Source organism: Osmerus mordax, chromosome 24 (assembly GCF_038355195.1).
Source record: "Osmerus mordax isolate fOsmMor3 chromosome 24, fOsmMor3.pri, whole genome shotgun sequence".
In the NCBI taxonomy this organism is placed as follows: domain Eukaryota; kingdom Metazoa; phylum Chordata; class Actinopteri; order Osmeriformes; family Osmeridae; genus Osmerus; species Osmerus mordax.
The window spans coordinates 2,330,479-2,345,435 of NC_090073.1; the positions used below are offsets into that span (position 1 = coordinate 2,330,479).

The window sequence follows — 14,957 nt, forward strand, 5'->3', positions numbered from 1 at the left end:
TGTGAACCACTTGTCTGGGCCTCCTGTTTGCATAGCCGCGGGAACATATTTTATCGGGGGGTGCTGGGGGGGGGGGGGGGGGGGGCTTACAGTAATGTTGCGGGGCGGCAGAGACGGACTGGGAGTAAAAATAGGCCCTGGACTTTGATCCAGACCGGCCAACCAGAACCGGCCCCCGTATACGCCACCACAGCTGCCCTGCTAATGCATGCACATTCTGTGTTTGATGTGATGCTAGTTCGGGATTTCGATACTTAATGCAAGCGTGCGTAGCGCTACGCGCGCTTGCATTAAGTATCGAAAGCATCCCCCAGCACCCCCCGATAAAATATGTGGGGGTAAAGAAAAAAAAGGGTAAGGGAGCCCTGGAGACAGTGTAACCCCCCCTCAGTCTCACCATGTGTCCATCTCTGGGTTATCTTTGCCCCACAGGTTTATGTCAGACAAAACAACCTCTCTGGTACCTGGACTGGTTAGACTAGCTCTGTCTTCTGTTACAGACAACACAAGACAAGTTCACAACAACTACATCACACATTCACAATCTTGTCCTCTTCTTTCTCATTCCCTAACCCTCCATCCTATTTGTCTCTCTCTTCCTTTCTCTCTCCCCTCTTTTCTCAATCCCTTTCTTGGTCTTCTTTCTGTCTCTTTGTGTATTTCTCTCTTTCCTCTCTTTCTCTGTCTTCCTCTCTATCTCTCCCCCTCCTTCTCTCTCTCCCCTTCTCCTGTCTTTCTGTCTTCCTCTCTCCTGCTCTCTCTCCCCCTTCCTTCTCTCTCTCTTCCTCTGTCTTTCTTTCTCTCTGCAGAACCTAGTCCTCCATCTCCTCCCTATCTTGTTCTGCAGTACAGTGTTGTCTTCTATTCAGGTTCCACGTCCTACTTTGTTCAGGCAGCATCACACACTCTAGCCAGCCGATGTTAGCAGCTAACCCTGTTTCTCCTCTCCTCTCCTGCTCTATCCTCTCTTCCCCATCTCCTCCTCCTCCCCCTTTCTCCCCTCTTGTTGGGGCATGCATGCACCCTTACAGAAGTAAGTTCCAGTAATGAGACTCCAAACAGGATCAACTGGTCCAAACACAAGTGTGTGTGGGTGTATGTATGTATGTATGTATGTATGTATGTATGTATGTATGTATGTATGTATGTATGTGGGTGTGACACATTCTCCAGAGTACCATATGTGCTCTTGTGTCTAGGATTTACCTGTGCTATTTTAACAGTGCTTCAATTACTATCTCTGTTTGTGTCAGCATTTGGTTATAGCTTGCATCAAAGCACATACACAACACCCTGCTAGCATAGATACCTTTAATTATGATGCAGGATGGAACATAAAAACAGGTTTGATTCATTATGTTCATACTCATCATTGCTTGTTCCTTCCAATCATACACACATACATGCATACCTCCGTTCATATAGTTATACACATATGGTTGACAGAGTATTGTCTATAAACTCCCACACCACAGGGTGTTCAATTCGGTGTTCAACTTCCACATACAATCACTTGTTGGGGCTTGCATGCACTCTTACAGAAGTAAGTTCCAGACAAGTTAAAACGATCCTCCAAACAGGATCAACTGGTCCAAACACAAGTGTGTGTGGGTGATTGTATGTGGGTGTGACACATTCAAATATGTACTGTATGTTAGTGTACATTACTGTCAGACACACACAGAACCAGATGGAGCACAGAGAGGAGGCTGATGGTGAAACCAGAGTTTTATAAAGGTCAGTAGAATGGTGTTTATTCACATGATGGAGAGTGGATGATTTACTGTCAGTCCAGAATAGGTTATGATTAAGTAAATGAGCACCCCTAACCCTGGTCTGATGTCTTATCCTTTCAAATACTGTTTGTATTACAGGTGTGTTTGTTTGACAGCATCGATCCTTGGCTGTACAATATAACATTGTTTCATGTCCATTAAACATGTCTAGTGTGTCTGTAAATGTGATCATAAGCTAAAAGGTGTTAGAAACACAGCCAGTCAGTGGTTAAGGACCTCCTACCTGTGATGATTGACAGGAAGAGGATGTACTGTGTATCAGTTAACAGTGGCCAGGGAAGGAGACCGGCTATGACAGTTGACAAGGAAACTATACATGTGTAATTAAGGGTTTGAATGAACGTATCAAATGTATATATCCTATTTAGAGTGCTTTCGTCCTCTGTAGACTGGGTAGCTAGTGCTAAGAGCTTTTGGTTGTGGTTCAAAGAGATGGCTAGCCCATGACAACCCATAATGACATAAACCTTCATTCAATACACCCCCAGGTGTAAACCTGTTCCACATGTTCCTCTGTGCATTTGGTGAAGGTTTCATTTGCACAGTGCAAGAGTATCCTGAGCATGAGAGAGACCCTGATCAGAGACAGGACAGAGAGAGGAGGGTTCTGGCAGGGCAGGTGATCAGAGACAGGACAGAGAGAGGAGGGTTCTGGCAGGGCAGGTGATCAGAGACAGGACAGAGAGAGGAGGGTTCTGGCAGGGCAGGTGATCAGAGACAGGGCAGAGAGAGGAGGGTTCTGGCAGGGCAGGTGATCAGAGACAGGGCAGAGAGAGGAGGGTTCTGGCAGGGCAGGTGATCAGAGACAGGGCAGAGAGAGGTCATGGGGTCATTTATTTGTGAATCGCGTTACATTTGTGAATCACGAAATACATTTGTGAATCGCGTTACATTTATTTTTTAATCATGAAATACATTTGTGAATCGTGTTACGTTTGTTTGTTTGAATTATAAAACTAATCTAACTCCATACTGTACAGCCTTGCGATATGATATTCTCATATCCTGATATAGATCCTTTCATATCCCGATAACGATACATATCACAATATGGCCCATTTTCTATCAATTCCATGAATACATAGTTGATATAAAACGACCACATGGAGAGGCTCAACATTTTAGCCAGTTTGGTTGCATATGCTCCCGAAATGTTATCTGTGCAACCTCAAAATATATTTGGGAGTGTAGCAGGCTATTTGTACATAATTCTCTGGACAGGTTCAAGTGGACACTGCACCTTTAAGGGTGCAGTGAGGTCTGGGCTACGTTGTGGGTAGATAGTCTCTTTCAGCTAATGCTGAGTGGACATTACCAACTTTTAGCTCCTCCTCCTGTTTCCTATTGGTTCTTTATACAGGAGTGTACCTCCTTCTGGTTCCTATTGGCTCATATAAGGAGGCGGATAAGGCATGAAATGAGAGAAGTAGGGTGAGGCACAGGTAAAAGTGAAAGTCTAAATATTTTGCACAGGACTATATGAATCTGTAAGGCAGATTCTCAGACTGAAAAGCAGACTTTAAAGTAAGTTATTTTACAATATTATTTCAGAGTATCAATGTACACATACATTAACAGACAAGGTTATATTCCAGAGTTTCTTCATTTTAGTAATTAACTAGAGTTTTCTAAGAGGAAGTAAAATACAATTTTGCTCAGTCTTATGGCCGACCTTCAGTACCAAGTGAAAACAAATCCAACTATGATCTAAAAAACGTTAATTGTTTCACTTAATCAACCAGTCATGCTGTTGTTGGTCATTTATCAAGTTATTCTAAATACCGTAATTACAATAACATTGTTCTAATCCTGTAAACTACATAAACATAGATAATCTTACCTCCACACAGACACACGTCATAGGTTACTGATCCATCAAGGTTTTCTAAGAAGAAGTGAGGTAGTGCTCAGTACAGCTGATGGTGCAGTATGATGGAGTGGAGCTTGTTGTAAGAGGAAGTGAGGTAGTGCTCAGTACAGCTGATGGTGCAGTATGATGGAGTGGAGCTTGTTGTAAGAGGAAGTGAGGTAGTGCTCAGTACAGCTGATGGTGCAGTATGATGGAGTGGAGCTTGTTGTAAGAGGAAGTGAGGTAGTGCTCAGTACAGCTGATGGTGCAGTATGATGGAGTGGAGCTTGTTGTAAGAGGAAGTGAGGTAGTGCTCAGTACAGCTGATGGTGCAGTATGATGGAGTGGAGCTTGTTGTAAGAGGAAGTGAGGTAGTGCTCAGTCCAGCTGATGGTGCAGTATGATGGAGTGGAGCTTGTTGTAAGAGGAAGTGAGGTAGTGCTCAGTACAGCTGATGGTGCAGTATGATGGAGTGGAGCTTGTTGTAAGAGGAAGTGAGGTAGTGCTCAGTCCAGCTGATGGTGCAGTATGATGGAGTGGAGCTTGTTGTAAGAGGAAGTGAGGTAGTGCTCAGTCCAGCTGATGGTGCAGTATGATGGAGTGGAGCTTGTTGTAAGAGGAAGTGAGGTAGTGCTCAGTACAGCTGATGGTGCAGTATGATGGAGTGGAGCTTGTTGTCTTCTCTGTTGTCTTCTGTTGTCTTATGTCAGTATGAGGTAAATGACTGAGGTACTGAATACGTTTTAACTGAGTTGTTTACATCATAGAGGTGTGTTCTAAATGAGGGTATAAAGTAAGTTGTGCTTCCTCTCTTGAGGTAACAGTCTGATAGGGTTGTTTTTTTGTTTACAGCTCTTCAGGTCTGGCTTCAAAATCCTTCTAATCTAACCCTGAGAAAGGAAGTTCTGTCTTTGAGAGAGAGGAGGGGGCTCTGCCTCTAAAATGAGTCTCTCTGGGGAACATGACATGGACACCAAAGCTAAGAGGTAAGATGAGAATCCATAACTGTTCATGACTGTTCTCCATCTCAGAGCTCAGCAGTGATATTATGACATCATCATTAGTCAGAATAAATGAGAGACTGAAGGTCTGTCTCTGTTGTGTTGAAGCCCAATCCAGCAGCAGAGACCAGCCTCACCTGTACCCAGCTGTGTGTCCATGAAGAGTGACAGGTCCATGGAACAACCTTTCAAGTTCAGTGATGGAGGACCTTCTAATGAGGAAGGGTATGTACTGACCTCTACTGGTGTTCAATGTTATGTGATGAAGGTGACATGTTGTGAAGAAGCTGTCTCTACTGGGACTCAACCTTCCTATATTCTAATATATTTGTCTTATAGTTTATTTGTGATTATAATGATAGTGTTTAAATGTATTTGGGCCCATATGAATCAATGCAGCATTTCTTATTCATGTCAGAGCACAACCTGCTGTTGTATATTTGTGTTCAAGTTTTCTCCAAATTCCAAGTACAAAAACTGGTCAGGAATCTCAGCAGAGTTTAAAAAGTTTATTCAGTCTTTACAAAGGTCAACATCTCAACAAACAACAAGCCAGAGACCATTCCTCAGGTACTGTGGGCTAGGAGTTGTGATTGTGAAGACAGTCTTGTAGTAAACTCTTAATTCTGGTGGCAGAACTAGGGTTAGGGTTAGACTAGAGCAGGGTCATAACTTGAGCAGGGTCCTAACTGGGGCAGGGTCATAACTGGAGCAGGGTCCTAACTGGAACAGGGTCATAACTGGAACAGGGTCATAACTGGAGCAGGGTCCTAACTGGAGCAGGGTCCTAACTGGAGCAGGGTCCTAACTGGAACAGGGTCATAACTGGAACAGGGTCATAACTGGAGCAGGGTCATAACTGGAGCACACATCTGTGTGTGCATGTGAGGCCCACATCACCAAAACAATGTTACTTAACATATATTTGTCACAACCCTGCTCCTTGGGAGATACCCTCCTGTAGGTTTACACTCCAACCCTGCTCCTGGAGAGATACCCTCCTGTAGGTTTACACTCCAACCCTGCTCCTGGAGAGATACCCTCCTGTAGGTTTATATTCCAACCCTGCTATTGAGAGATACCCTCCTGTAGGTTTACACTCCAACCCTGCTATTGAGAGATACCATCCTGTAGGTTTACACTCCAACCCTGCTCCTGGAGAGATACTCTCCTGTAGACACAAACACCAGCTCTAACTAGTTCAACTAACCTGAATGTGAGCTTAGAACACAGACATCTCCTCCTAGTGGAAGCCTTCAGTTAAACCAGTCCTAAACTAATCAGGTAGTTATAACTTCTCAATTTTAAAATACTTGACATATAATGTCAATACTGAGTTTTTGTATAATAGCTTTACATGCAATAAAAAGAGATCAGTGACTGACAAACATAACCTCCCTCTCCCTACACACACAAACACACACACATGCACAGATGTTTGGTCACCCTAGTCATAACCTCCATGCACACACACACACACACACACAAACACAGACACACACACACACAGCATAACAATCAGAGTCAAAGCCCTGCAGGTACCAGGCCTGGTATGAGCACAGACCGGTCGGGGCTCAGCCCACTTAGACTGGTTGAGACCAGAAGGTCTTAAACTCCTGGGTGGAGGAGTGCTGCAGTGTCTAAAGCAGGCTGCTAGCAAACATGCCCTGTGTGAGGTGGACCCTGATGTCATTCTTCAGTGTCTGGTTGAAATTCTGAGAATCAATTGTAAAAACATTTTTAATTTCTCTCCAATACAAATGTATTAACAAACAAAGAAATATTTATAATTTAAAAGTTTTTAGAAGTGAAAGCCTAAGGAACATCCCTACTAAAACTCAGGGTTAGAGCTGCTGACTGTAGATACTAAAGTATCCCTCATCACATCCCTACTAAAACACAGGGTTAGAGCTGCTGACTGTAGATACTAAAGTATCCCTCATCACATCCCTACTAAAACACAGTGTTAGAGCAGCTGACTGTAGATACTAAAGTATCCCTCATCACATCCCTACTAAAACACAGGGTTAGAGCAGCTGACTGTAGATACTAAAGTATCCCTCATCACATCCCTACTAAAACACAGGGTTAGAGCTGCTGACTGTAGATACTAAAGTATCCCTCATCACATCTCTACTAAAACACAGGTTAGAGCTGCTGACTGTAGATACTAAAGTATCCCTCATCACATCCCTACTAAAACACAGGGTTAGAGCTGCTGACTGTAGATACTAAAGTATCCCTCATCACATCCCTACTAAAACACAGGGTTAGAGCTGCTGACTGTAGATACTAAAGTATCCCTCATCACATCTCTACTAAAACACAGGGTTAGAGCTGCTGACTGCCAGCCTGGCTGACATACAGACCATGTGGTAAAGGTTCACAGTGAGAGATACAGAGTAACAACAGGTCAGGAAACCTGCCTGTCTGACTCTCAGTCCTATTGAACAGCAACATTCAAGCCTGGTTCTGACCCTACTAATGATTGATCCTGGCAACAAATGTTTGTTGAAATGATGACTGTGTCTGTGGTGTCTACTTTAGTGATTTATGTTTGTAAGACACGTTGTTGTGTTTGACAGGATGAGACAGCAGAGACCAGCCTCACCTGTACCCAGCTGTGTGTCCATGAAGAGTGCCAGGTCTATGGATCGACCTATCGATTTCAGTGATGGAGGAGGACCTTCTAATGAGGAACGGTATGTACTGACCTCTCATGGTGTTCAATGTTATGTGATGAAGGTGACATGGTGTGAAGAAGCTGTCTCTACTGGGACTCAACATTCCTATATTATAATGTATTTGTCTTATAGTTTGTTTGTGATTATAATGATAGTGTTTAAATGTATTTGGGCCCATATGAATCAATGCAGCATTTCTTATTCATGTCAGAGCACAACCTGCTGTTGTGTATTTGTGTTTTCTCCAAATTCCAAGTACAAAAACTGGTCAGGAATCTCAGCAGAGTTTAAAAAGTTTATTCAGTCTTTACAACGGTCAAAATCTCAACAAACAACAAGACAGAGACCGTTCCTCAGGTAGTGTGGACTAGGAGATGTGATTATGAAGACAGTCTTGTAGTACAGTTGTTGGTAGAGGGGAGGAGTAACACTATTAGCATAGGGTGCTAAACTCTTCACTCTGGTGGCAGAACTAGGGTTAGACTAGAGCAGGGTCATAACTGGGGCAGGGTCATAACTGGGGCAGGGTCATAACTGGAGCAGGGTCATAACTGGAGCAGGGTCATAACTGGAGAAGGGTTATAACTGGAGCAGGGTCATGACTGGTGCAGGGTCATGACTGGAGCAGGGTCATAACTGGAGCAGGGTCATGACTGGTGCAGGGTCATGACTGGAGCAGGGTCATAACTGGAGCAGGGTCATGACTGGAGCAGGGTCATGACTGGGGCACACATCTGTGTGTGTCTGAGGCTTTACATATATGTGTCACAACCCTGCTCCTGGAGAGTTACCATCCTGAAGGTTTATATTCCAACCCTGCTCCTGGAGAGATACCCTCCTGTAGGTTTATATTCCGCTATTGAGAGATACCATCCTGTAGGTTTACACTCCAACCCTGCTCCTGGAGAGATACTCTCCTGTAGACACAAACACCAGCTCTAACTAGTTCAGCTCTGGATAAGAGCGTCTGCTAAATGACTAAATGTAAATGTAACCTGAATGTGAGCTTAGAACACAGACGTCTCCTCCTAGTGGAAGCCTTCAGTTAAACCAGTCCTAAACTAACCAGGTAGTTATAACTTCTCAATTTTAAAATACTTGACATATAATGTCAATACTGAGTTTTTGTATAATAGCTTTACATGCAATAAAAAGAGATCAGTGACTGACAAACATAACCTCCCTCTCCCTACACACACATTCACACAAACACACACACATGCACAGATGTTTGGTCCTCCTATTCATAACCTCCATGCACACACACACACACACACACACAGACAGCATGAGAGTCAAAGCCCTGCAGGTACCAGTTGTGGGAGTCAGGTGGCTGAGTGGTTAGAGAAGCGGGTTAGTAATCAGAAGGTTGCTGGTTCGAACCCCAGCTCTGCCAAATGACGTTGTGTCCTTGGGCAAGGCACTTCACCCTACTTGCCTCGGGGGAATGTCCCTGTACTTACTGTAAGTCGCTCTGGATAAGAGCGTCTGCTAAATGACTAAATGTAAATGTAGGTACCAGGCCTGGTATGAGCACAGACCGGGCGGGGCTCAGCCCACTTAGACTGGTTGAGACCAGAAGGTCTTAAACTCCTGGGTGGAGGAGTGCTGCAGTGTCTAAAGCAGGCTGCTAGCAAACATACAGCCCTGTGCGAGGTGGACCCTGATGTCATTCTTCAGTGTCTGGTTGAAATTCTGAGAATCAATTGTAATATAGTTTTTTACAATCGCTATGACAGTTTTTTCAATTCCTTAAACAAGTTTTCTAAACACTTAACGCACCAACACACCTACCACACACAATTGGCAAAACTGTTAATTTCATGCTCAAATCCCACATTGTAAACTAAACTCAAACACTAATTGTCATAACACAAAAATACATTAAACATGACACCATGGCTACCAAACACTAACACACGTTCTCTTTTCACAGGAACATTTAGTCAATCAGAGCACAATGTCATAAAAAACACTAACATCAGATGGAATTACAGAAACTGCATTCATTTATGCAGGTATGTGTCAGGTCTCACAGTATATGGATTATAGATTGTGTTTGCAATGCAGTTTCTTTTGAAGCCTCTCTACATTTTTGTTTTGTTGGGTTTTGTAAATGCATGCATTTTGTTTCTTTTGCTGCATAAATTCAGAACAAAAAATGAATGACCCATCTCAGAGTAGCTTTATAGAATGTATGGTTACTGTATTGAAAAAAAGAAGACAGAAACATAATTGCTGCAGTAAAGGCTTCATTTGCAACAGGACATTACTGCAAACATATGCAATATAGCTTCCATTTACAGTATTACCCTAGCTCTGGCCCTTCTCTGAGCGCCACCACACATTCTAACTCCTCTCCCTCTCCCTTGTCCCACTCCTCTCTCTTGTCCTGGTACTTGTCTTCCTCTCCCTTGTCCTGGTACTTGTCTTCCTCTCCCTTGTCCTGGTACTTGTCTTCCTCTCTCTTGTCCTGGTACTTGTCTTCCTCTCCCTTGTCCTGGTACTTGTCTTCCTCTCCCTTGTCCTGGTACTTGTCTCCCTCTCCCTCGTGCAGGCATTACTGTATTCTTACTTTCTTCGTATTGCTCTATATTGTTCTTTTTCCACACAAGATCAGCCCAAAGAGGTCCTCTTTACTGTCTATACCACATGGTCATGCAATTGAAACAACCTCAACACCTGAGCGTTTCCTAGTTGGGAATCAGCTGTGATTTACAGTATTTGCATAACTTCAGCTGTTTCTCAGTAGCAATGGAATAAAATACAGGGGATATATTTGTGTTTAAATTCACAATATAAACAGCTGTTCACTTTGACTTTAGCCAATAATTTAGGTTTTGAACATGATGTTATCTGTTTTGCTGACAGTGTGAAAGCATTGGTAAATTGGGCAGTAAAAATCGATTGTTTTGGTCTTGGTTGAGCTTGTGTGTGAAAGAAGTTCAAGCATTTAAAATTTGTATTTACTGTATGCATTTTGTGTCAAAGCAACAATAAATGTGTTAATTGTACAGCCTACACAGATGGATGTTGTGCTAACTGTGTTAAGTGTTTAGGAAACTTGTTTAAGGTATTGAAAAAACTGTCATAGCGATTGTAAAAAACTGTAAGATGTTTTATGTCTCTAAAATACAAATGTATTAACAAACAAAGAAATATTTATAATTTAAAAGCTCTTAGAAGTGAAAGCCTAAAGAACATCCCTACTAAAACACAGGGTTAGAGCTGCTGACTGTAGATACTAAAGTATCCCTCATCACATCCCTACTAAAACACAGGGTTAGAGCTGCTGACTGTAGATACTGAAGTATCCCTCATCACATCTCTACTAAAACACAGGGTTAGAGCTGCTGACTGTAGATACTAAAGTATCCCTCATCACATCCCTACTATATCACAGGGTTAGAGCTGCTGACTGTAGATACTAAAGTATCCCTCATCACATCCCTACTATATCACAGGGTTAGAGCTGCTGACTGCCAGCCTGGCTGACATACAGACCATGTGGTAAAGGTTCACAGTGAGAGATACAGAGTAACAACAGGTCTGGAAACCTGCCTGTCTGAATCTCATTCCTATTGAACAGCAACATTCAAGCCTGGTTCTGACCCTACTAATGATTGATTCTAGCAACAAATGTTTGTTGAAATGATGACTGTGTCTGTGGTGTCTACTTTAGTGATTTATGTTTGTAAGACACGTTGTTGTGTTTGACAGGATGAGACAGCAGAGACCAGCCTCACCTGTACCCAGCTGTGTGTCCATGAAGAGTGACTGGTCCATGCATCCACCTATCAGTTTCAATGCAGGAGGGTTTTCTAATGAGGAAGGGTATGTACCGACCTCTGCCGGAGTTCAATGTTATGTGATGAAGGTGACATGTTGTGAAGAAGCTGTCTCTACTGGGACTCAACCTTCCTATATTCTAACATATTTGTCTTATAGTTTATTTGTGATTATAATGATAGTGTTTAAATGTTTTTGGGCCCATATGAATCAATGCAGCATTTCTTATTCATGTCAGAGCACAACCTGCTGTTGTGTATTTGTATTCAAGTTTTCCTCAAATTCCAAGTACAAAAACTGGTCAGGAATCTCAGCAGAGTTTGAAAGGTTTATTCAGTCTTTGCAAAGGTCAACATCTCAACAAACAACAAGCCAGAGACCGTTCCTCAGGTACTGTGGGCTAGGAGTTGTGAACACAGTCTTGTAGCACAAACACAGTTCCTCAGGTACTGTGGGCTAAGAGATGTGAACACAGTCTTGTAGTACAAACACAGTTCCTCAGGTACTGTGGGCTAGGAGATGTGAACACAGTCTTGTAGCACAAACACAGTTCCTCGGGTACTGTGGGCTAGGAGATGTGAACACAGTCTTGTAGCACAAACACAGTTCCTCAGGTACTGTGGGCTAGGAGATGTGAACACAGTCTTGTAGTACAAACACAGTTCCTCAGGTACTGTGGGCTAGGAGATGTGAACACAGTCTTGTAGTACAAACACAGTTCCTCAGGTACTGTGGGCTAGGAGATGTGAACACAGTCTTGTAGTACAGACACACTTCCTCGGGTACTGTGAGCTAGGAGATGTGATTATGAAGACAGTCTTTTAGTACAGTTGTTAGTATAGGGGAGGAGTAACACTATTAGCATGGGGTGCTAAACTCTTCACTCTGGTGGCAGAACTAGGGTTAGGGTTACACTAGAACAGGGTCATAACTGGAGCATGGTCATATCTGGGGCAGGGTCATAACTGGAGCAGGGTCATGACTGGAGCAGGGTCATAACTGGGGCAGGGTCATATCTGGGGCAGGGTCATAACTGGGGCAGGGTCTTAACTGAGGCAAAGTCTTAACAGTGGCAGGGTCGTAACTGGAGCACGGTCATGACTGGAGCAGGGTCATAACTTGGGCAGGGTCATAACGGGGGCAGGGTCATAACTGGAGCACACATCTGTGTGTGTCTGAGGCCCACATCACCAAAACAATGTTGCTTTACATATATGTGTCACAACCCTGCTCCTGGAGAGATACCCTCCTGTAGGTTTATATTCCAACCCTGCTATTGGGAGATACCATCCTGTAGGTTTACACTCCAACCCTGCTCCTGGAGAGATACTCTCCTGTAGACACAAACACCAGCTCTAACTAGTTCAGCTCTGGATAAGAGCGTCTGCTAAATGACTAAATGTAACCTGAATGTGAGCTTAGAACACAGACGTCTCCTCCTAGTGGAAGCCTTCAGTTAAACCAGTCCAGGTGTGCGGTGTGTGTGTGCTGTGTCTTTGTGCCTGTGTGTGTGAGAGACTGGTGTTCATATGGGATCATGTCTCTGCAGTAAGAGGAGCAGAGCTGTCCTGGCAGAGGACCAGTCCAGGTGTGGGGTGTGTGAGCAGGTGCTGAGGGATCCAGTCTCCCCCCCCTGTGGACACAGGTTCTGCAGAGCCTGCATCTCTTTATCCTGGCAGCAGCCTGGTCCATCAGCAGACCACACCTGCCCCCAGTGTGGAATGAGACCCAGAACACAACCTGGACTGCTGCCACCTGGACAACAGCACATTCAGAGAAACACTGACACCAGTACGAGCTTCACTTCATCTTTACCCAACATGGTTTCCATCTTGCTCTGCTCATTTCAGTACTTTGTCATGACTGTTGGTATTAATGTAAAGATAATGAACTCCTTGTTCTTCCATAGTTGTGAGTGGACTTCAGAGAGTGTTAGGGACTCATAAAGCCACTATGAAGAGGAGGTTTGAACATGTGGCTGAAGGCATCATGGCAACAGGGAATGCCATTCTCCTCACCAGTATCTACACTGAGCTCTACATCACTGAGGGAGACAGTGAAGGGGTTAATAATGAACATGAGGTCTGGCAGCTTGAGACGGCATCCAGGGTCCAAATCACACACGACACACCCATCCACTGCAATGACATCTTCCAGCTCCTACCTGGCCAAGAGAGACTCGTCAGGACGGTGCTGACGAAGGGCATCGCTGGCATCGGAAAAACCGTCTCTGCGCAGAAGGTCATCCTAGACTGGGCTGAAGGGAAGGCCAATCATGAGGTGGATGTGATGTTTGTGCTTCCCTTCCGGGAGCTGAATCTGATCAAAGATGTGCAGTACAGTCTCCTTCAACTGCTGAGAGATTTCCACCCAGAACTTCACATGGAGGATGGAGAGATCCTTGCTGTCTCTAAAGCCATGTTCATCTTTGATGGTCTGGATGAGAGCCGACTCCCTCTAGACTTCAGAAGAAACCAGAGCTGTTGTGATGTCACAGAGTCCACCTCAGTGGATGTGCTGCTGACCAACCTGATCAAAGGAAACCTGCTTCGCTCTGCTCTCATTTGGATCACCACTCGACCTGCAGCAGCCAATCAGATCCCTTCTGAGTGTGTTGACCTGGTGACAGAGGTACGAGGGTTCAATGATGCTCAGAAGGAGGAGTACATCATGAAGAGATGCAGTGATGAGATCCTGGCCAGGAGAATCATCTCACACATCAAGGCATCAAGGACTCTCTACATCATGTGCCACATTCCAGTCTTCTCGAGCATGTGTGTGACAGTCCTGGAGCACATGCTGAGAACAGATAGCACAGGAGAGATGCCCCAGACCCTGACTGAGATGTACACACACTTCCTGCTCATTCAGACCAAGATGAAGAACCAGAAGTATCAAGAAGGAAACGGGACAGATGAAGAGGAGCTCTTGAGGTCCGACCAGGACGTTCTCCTGAAGCTGGGGAAGCTGGCGTTTGAACATCTGGAGAAAGGCAACCTGCTGTTCTACCAGGAAGACCTGGAAGAGTGCGGCCTCCATGTCCAAGAGGCATCGGTGTACTCTGGAGTGTGCACGGCCATCTTCAAAGAAGAGGCGGTGCTTTTTCAGAGGATGGTGTACTGCTTTGTGCACCTGAGCATTCAGGAGTTTCTCTCGGCAGTCTACACGTTGCATTGTTACGCAACCAACAACATGGAAGCACTGAGGCCGTTCCTACGAAGGAAGACTAAAGCTGGACCTGAGAATCTATCTTTGGAAGAGCTGCTGCAGGGGGCAGTAGACAAAGCTTTGCAGAGTAAGAATGGACACCTTGATCTCTTCGCCCGCTTCCTCCATGGCCTCTCACTGGAGTCCAATCAGAAGCTGTTAGGAGGCCTGCTGGCTCAGACCCAGAGGAGTCCAGAGAGCCTGAAGAAGACAATCAAATCCCTGAAGGTGATGCAGAAGAAGAACATCTCCCCAGAGAGGTGCATCAATCTCTTCCACTGCTTGATGGAGATGAAAGACCATTCAGTACAGCAGGAGATCCAAGCATACTTGAAGAAGAAGAACTCATCCAAGTCCCTGTCTCTGGCCCACTGCTCAGCACTGGCCTACATGCTGCAGATGTCAGAGGAGGTTCTGGATGAGTTTGACCTGCAGAAATACAAGACATCCGATGAGGGGCGCAGGAGATTGCTCCCAGCTGTGAAGATCTGCAGAAAAGCTGTGTAAGTAGTGATGTAAACATGCCATTTACATGTCAACTATACACATTCAGTCAAATGCACACATACACACACTTTACACACATTTCATATGTTAAACATGTCTTTGTGAAGCACATCCAGTTGTTTCA

General features: G+C 44.4%; 1 protein-coding gene across 14 annotated transcripts in view; it reads left to right on the forward strand.

Annotated features, from left to right (window-relative positions):
• The first annotated feature begins 1,671 nt into the window (after positions 1–1,671).
• The window catches only part of LOC136933033 (NACHT, LRR and PYD domains-containing protein 12-like), a 561,343-nt gene continuing 548,057 nt past the window's right edge, over positions 1,672–14,957 (forward strand). For 8 of the 14 annotated variants that reach the window (XM_067228390.1, XM_067228387.1, XM_067228386.1 and 5 more), the window contains exons 1-5: positions 1,672–1,737; positions 4,498–4,631; positions 4,755–4,871; positions 7,232–7,348; positions 11,051–11,164. In XM_067228390.1, coding sequence (XP_067084491.1) covers positions 4,588–4,631; positions 4,755–4,871; positions 7,232–7,348; positions 11,051–11,164 — 392 coding nt within the window. In that variant the 5' untranslated portion in view covers positions 1,672–1,737; positions 4,498–4,587. Of the gene's footprint in view, positions 1,738–4,497; positions 4,632–4,754; positions 4,872–7,231; positions 7,349–11,050; positions 11,165–12,668; positions 12,911–13,028; positions 14,834–14,957 lie in introns of those variants that run through there. The other 6 variants (XM_067228396.1, XM_067228392.1, XM_067228395.1 and 3 more) reach the window with 3 other exon arrangements.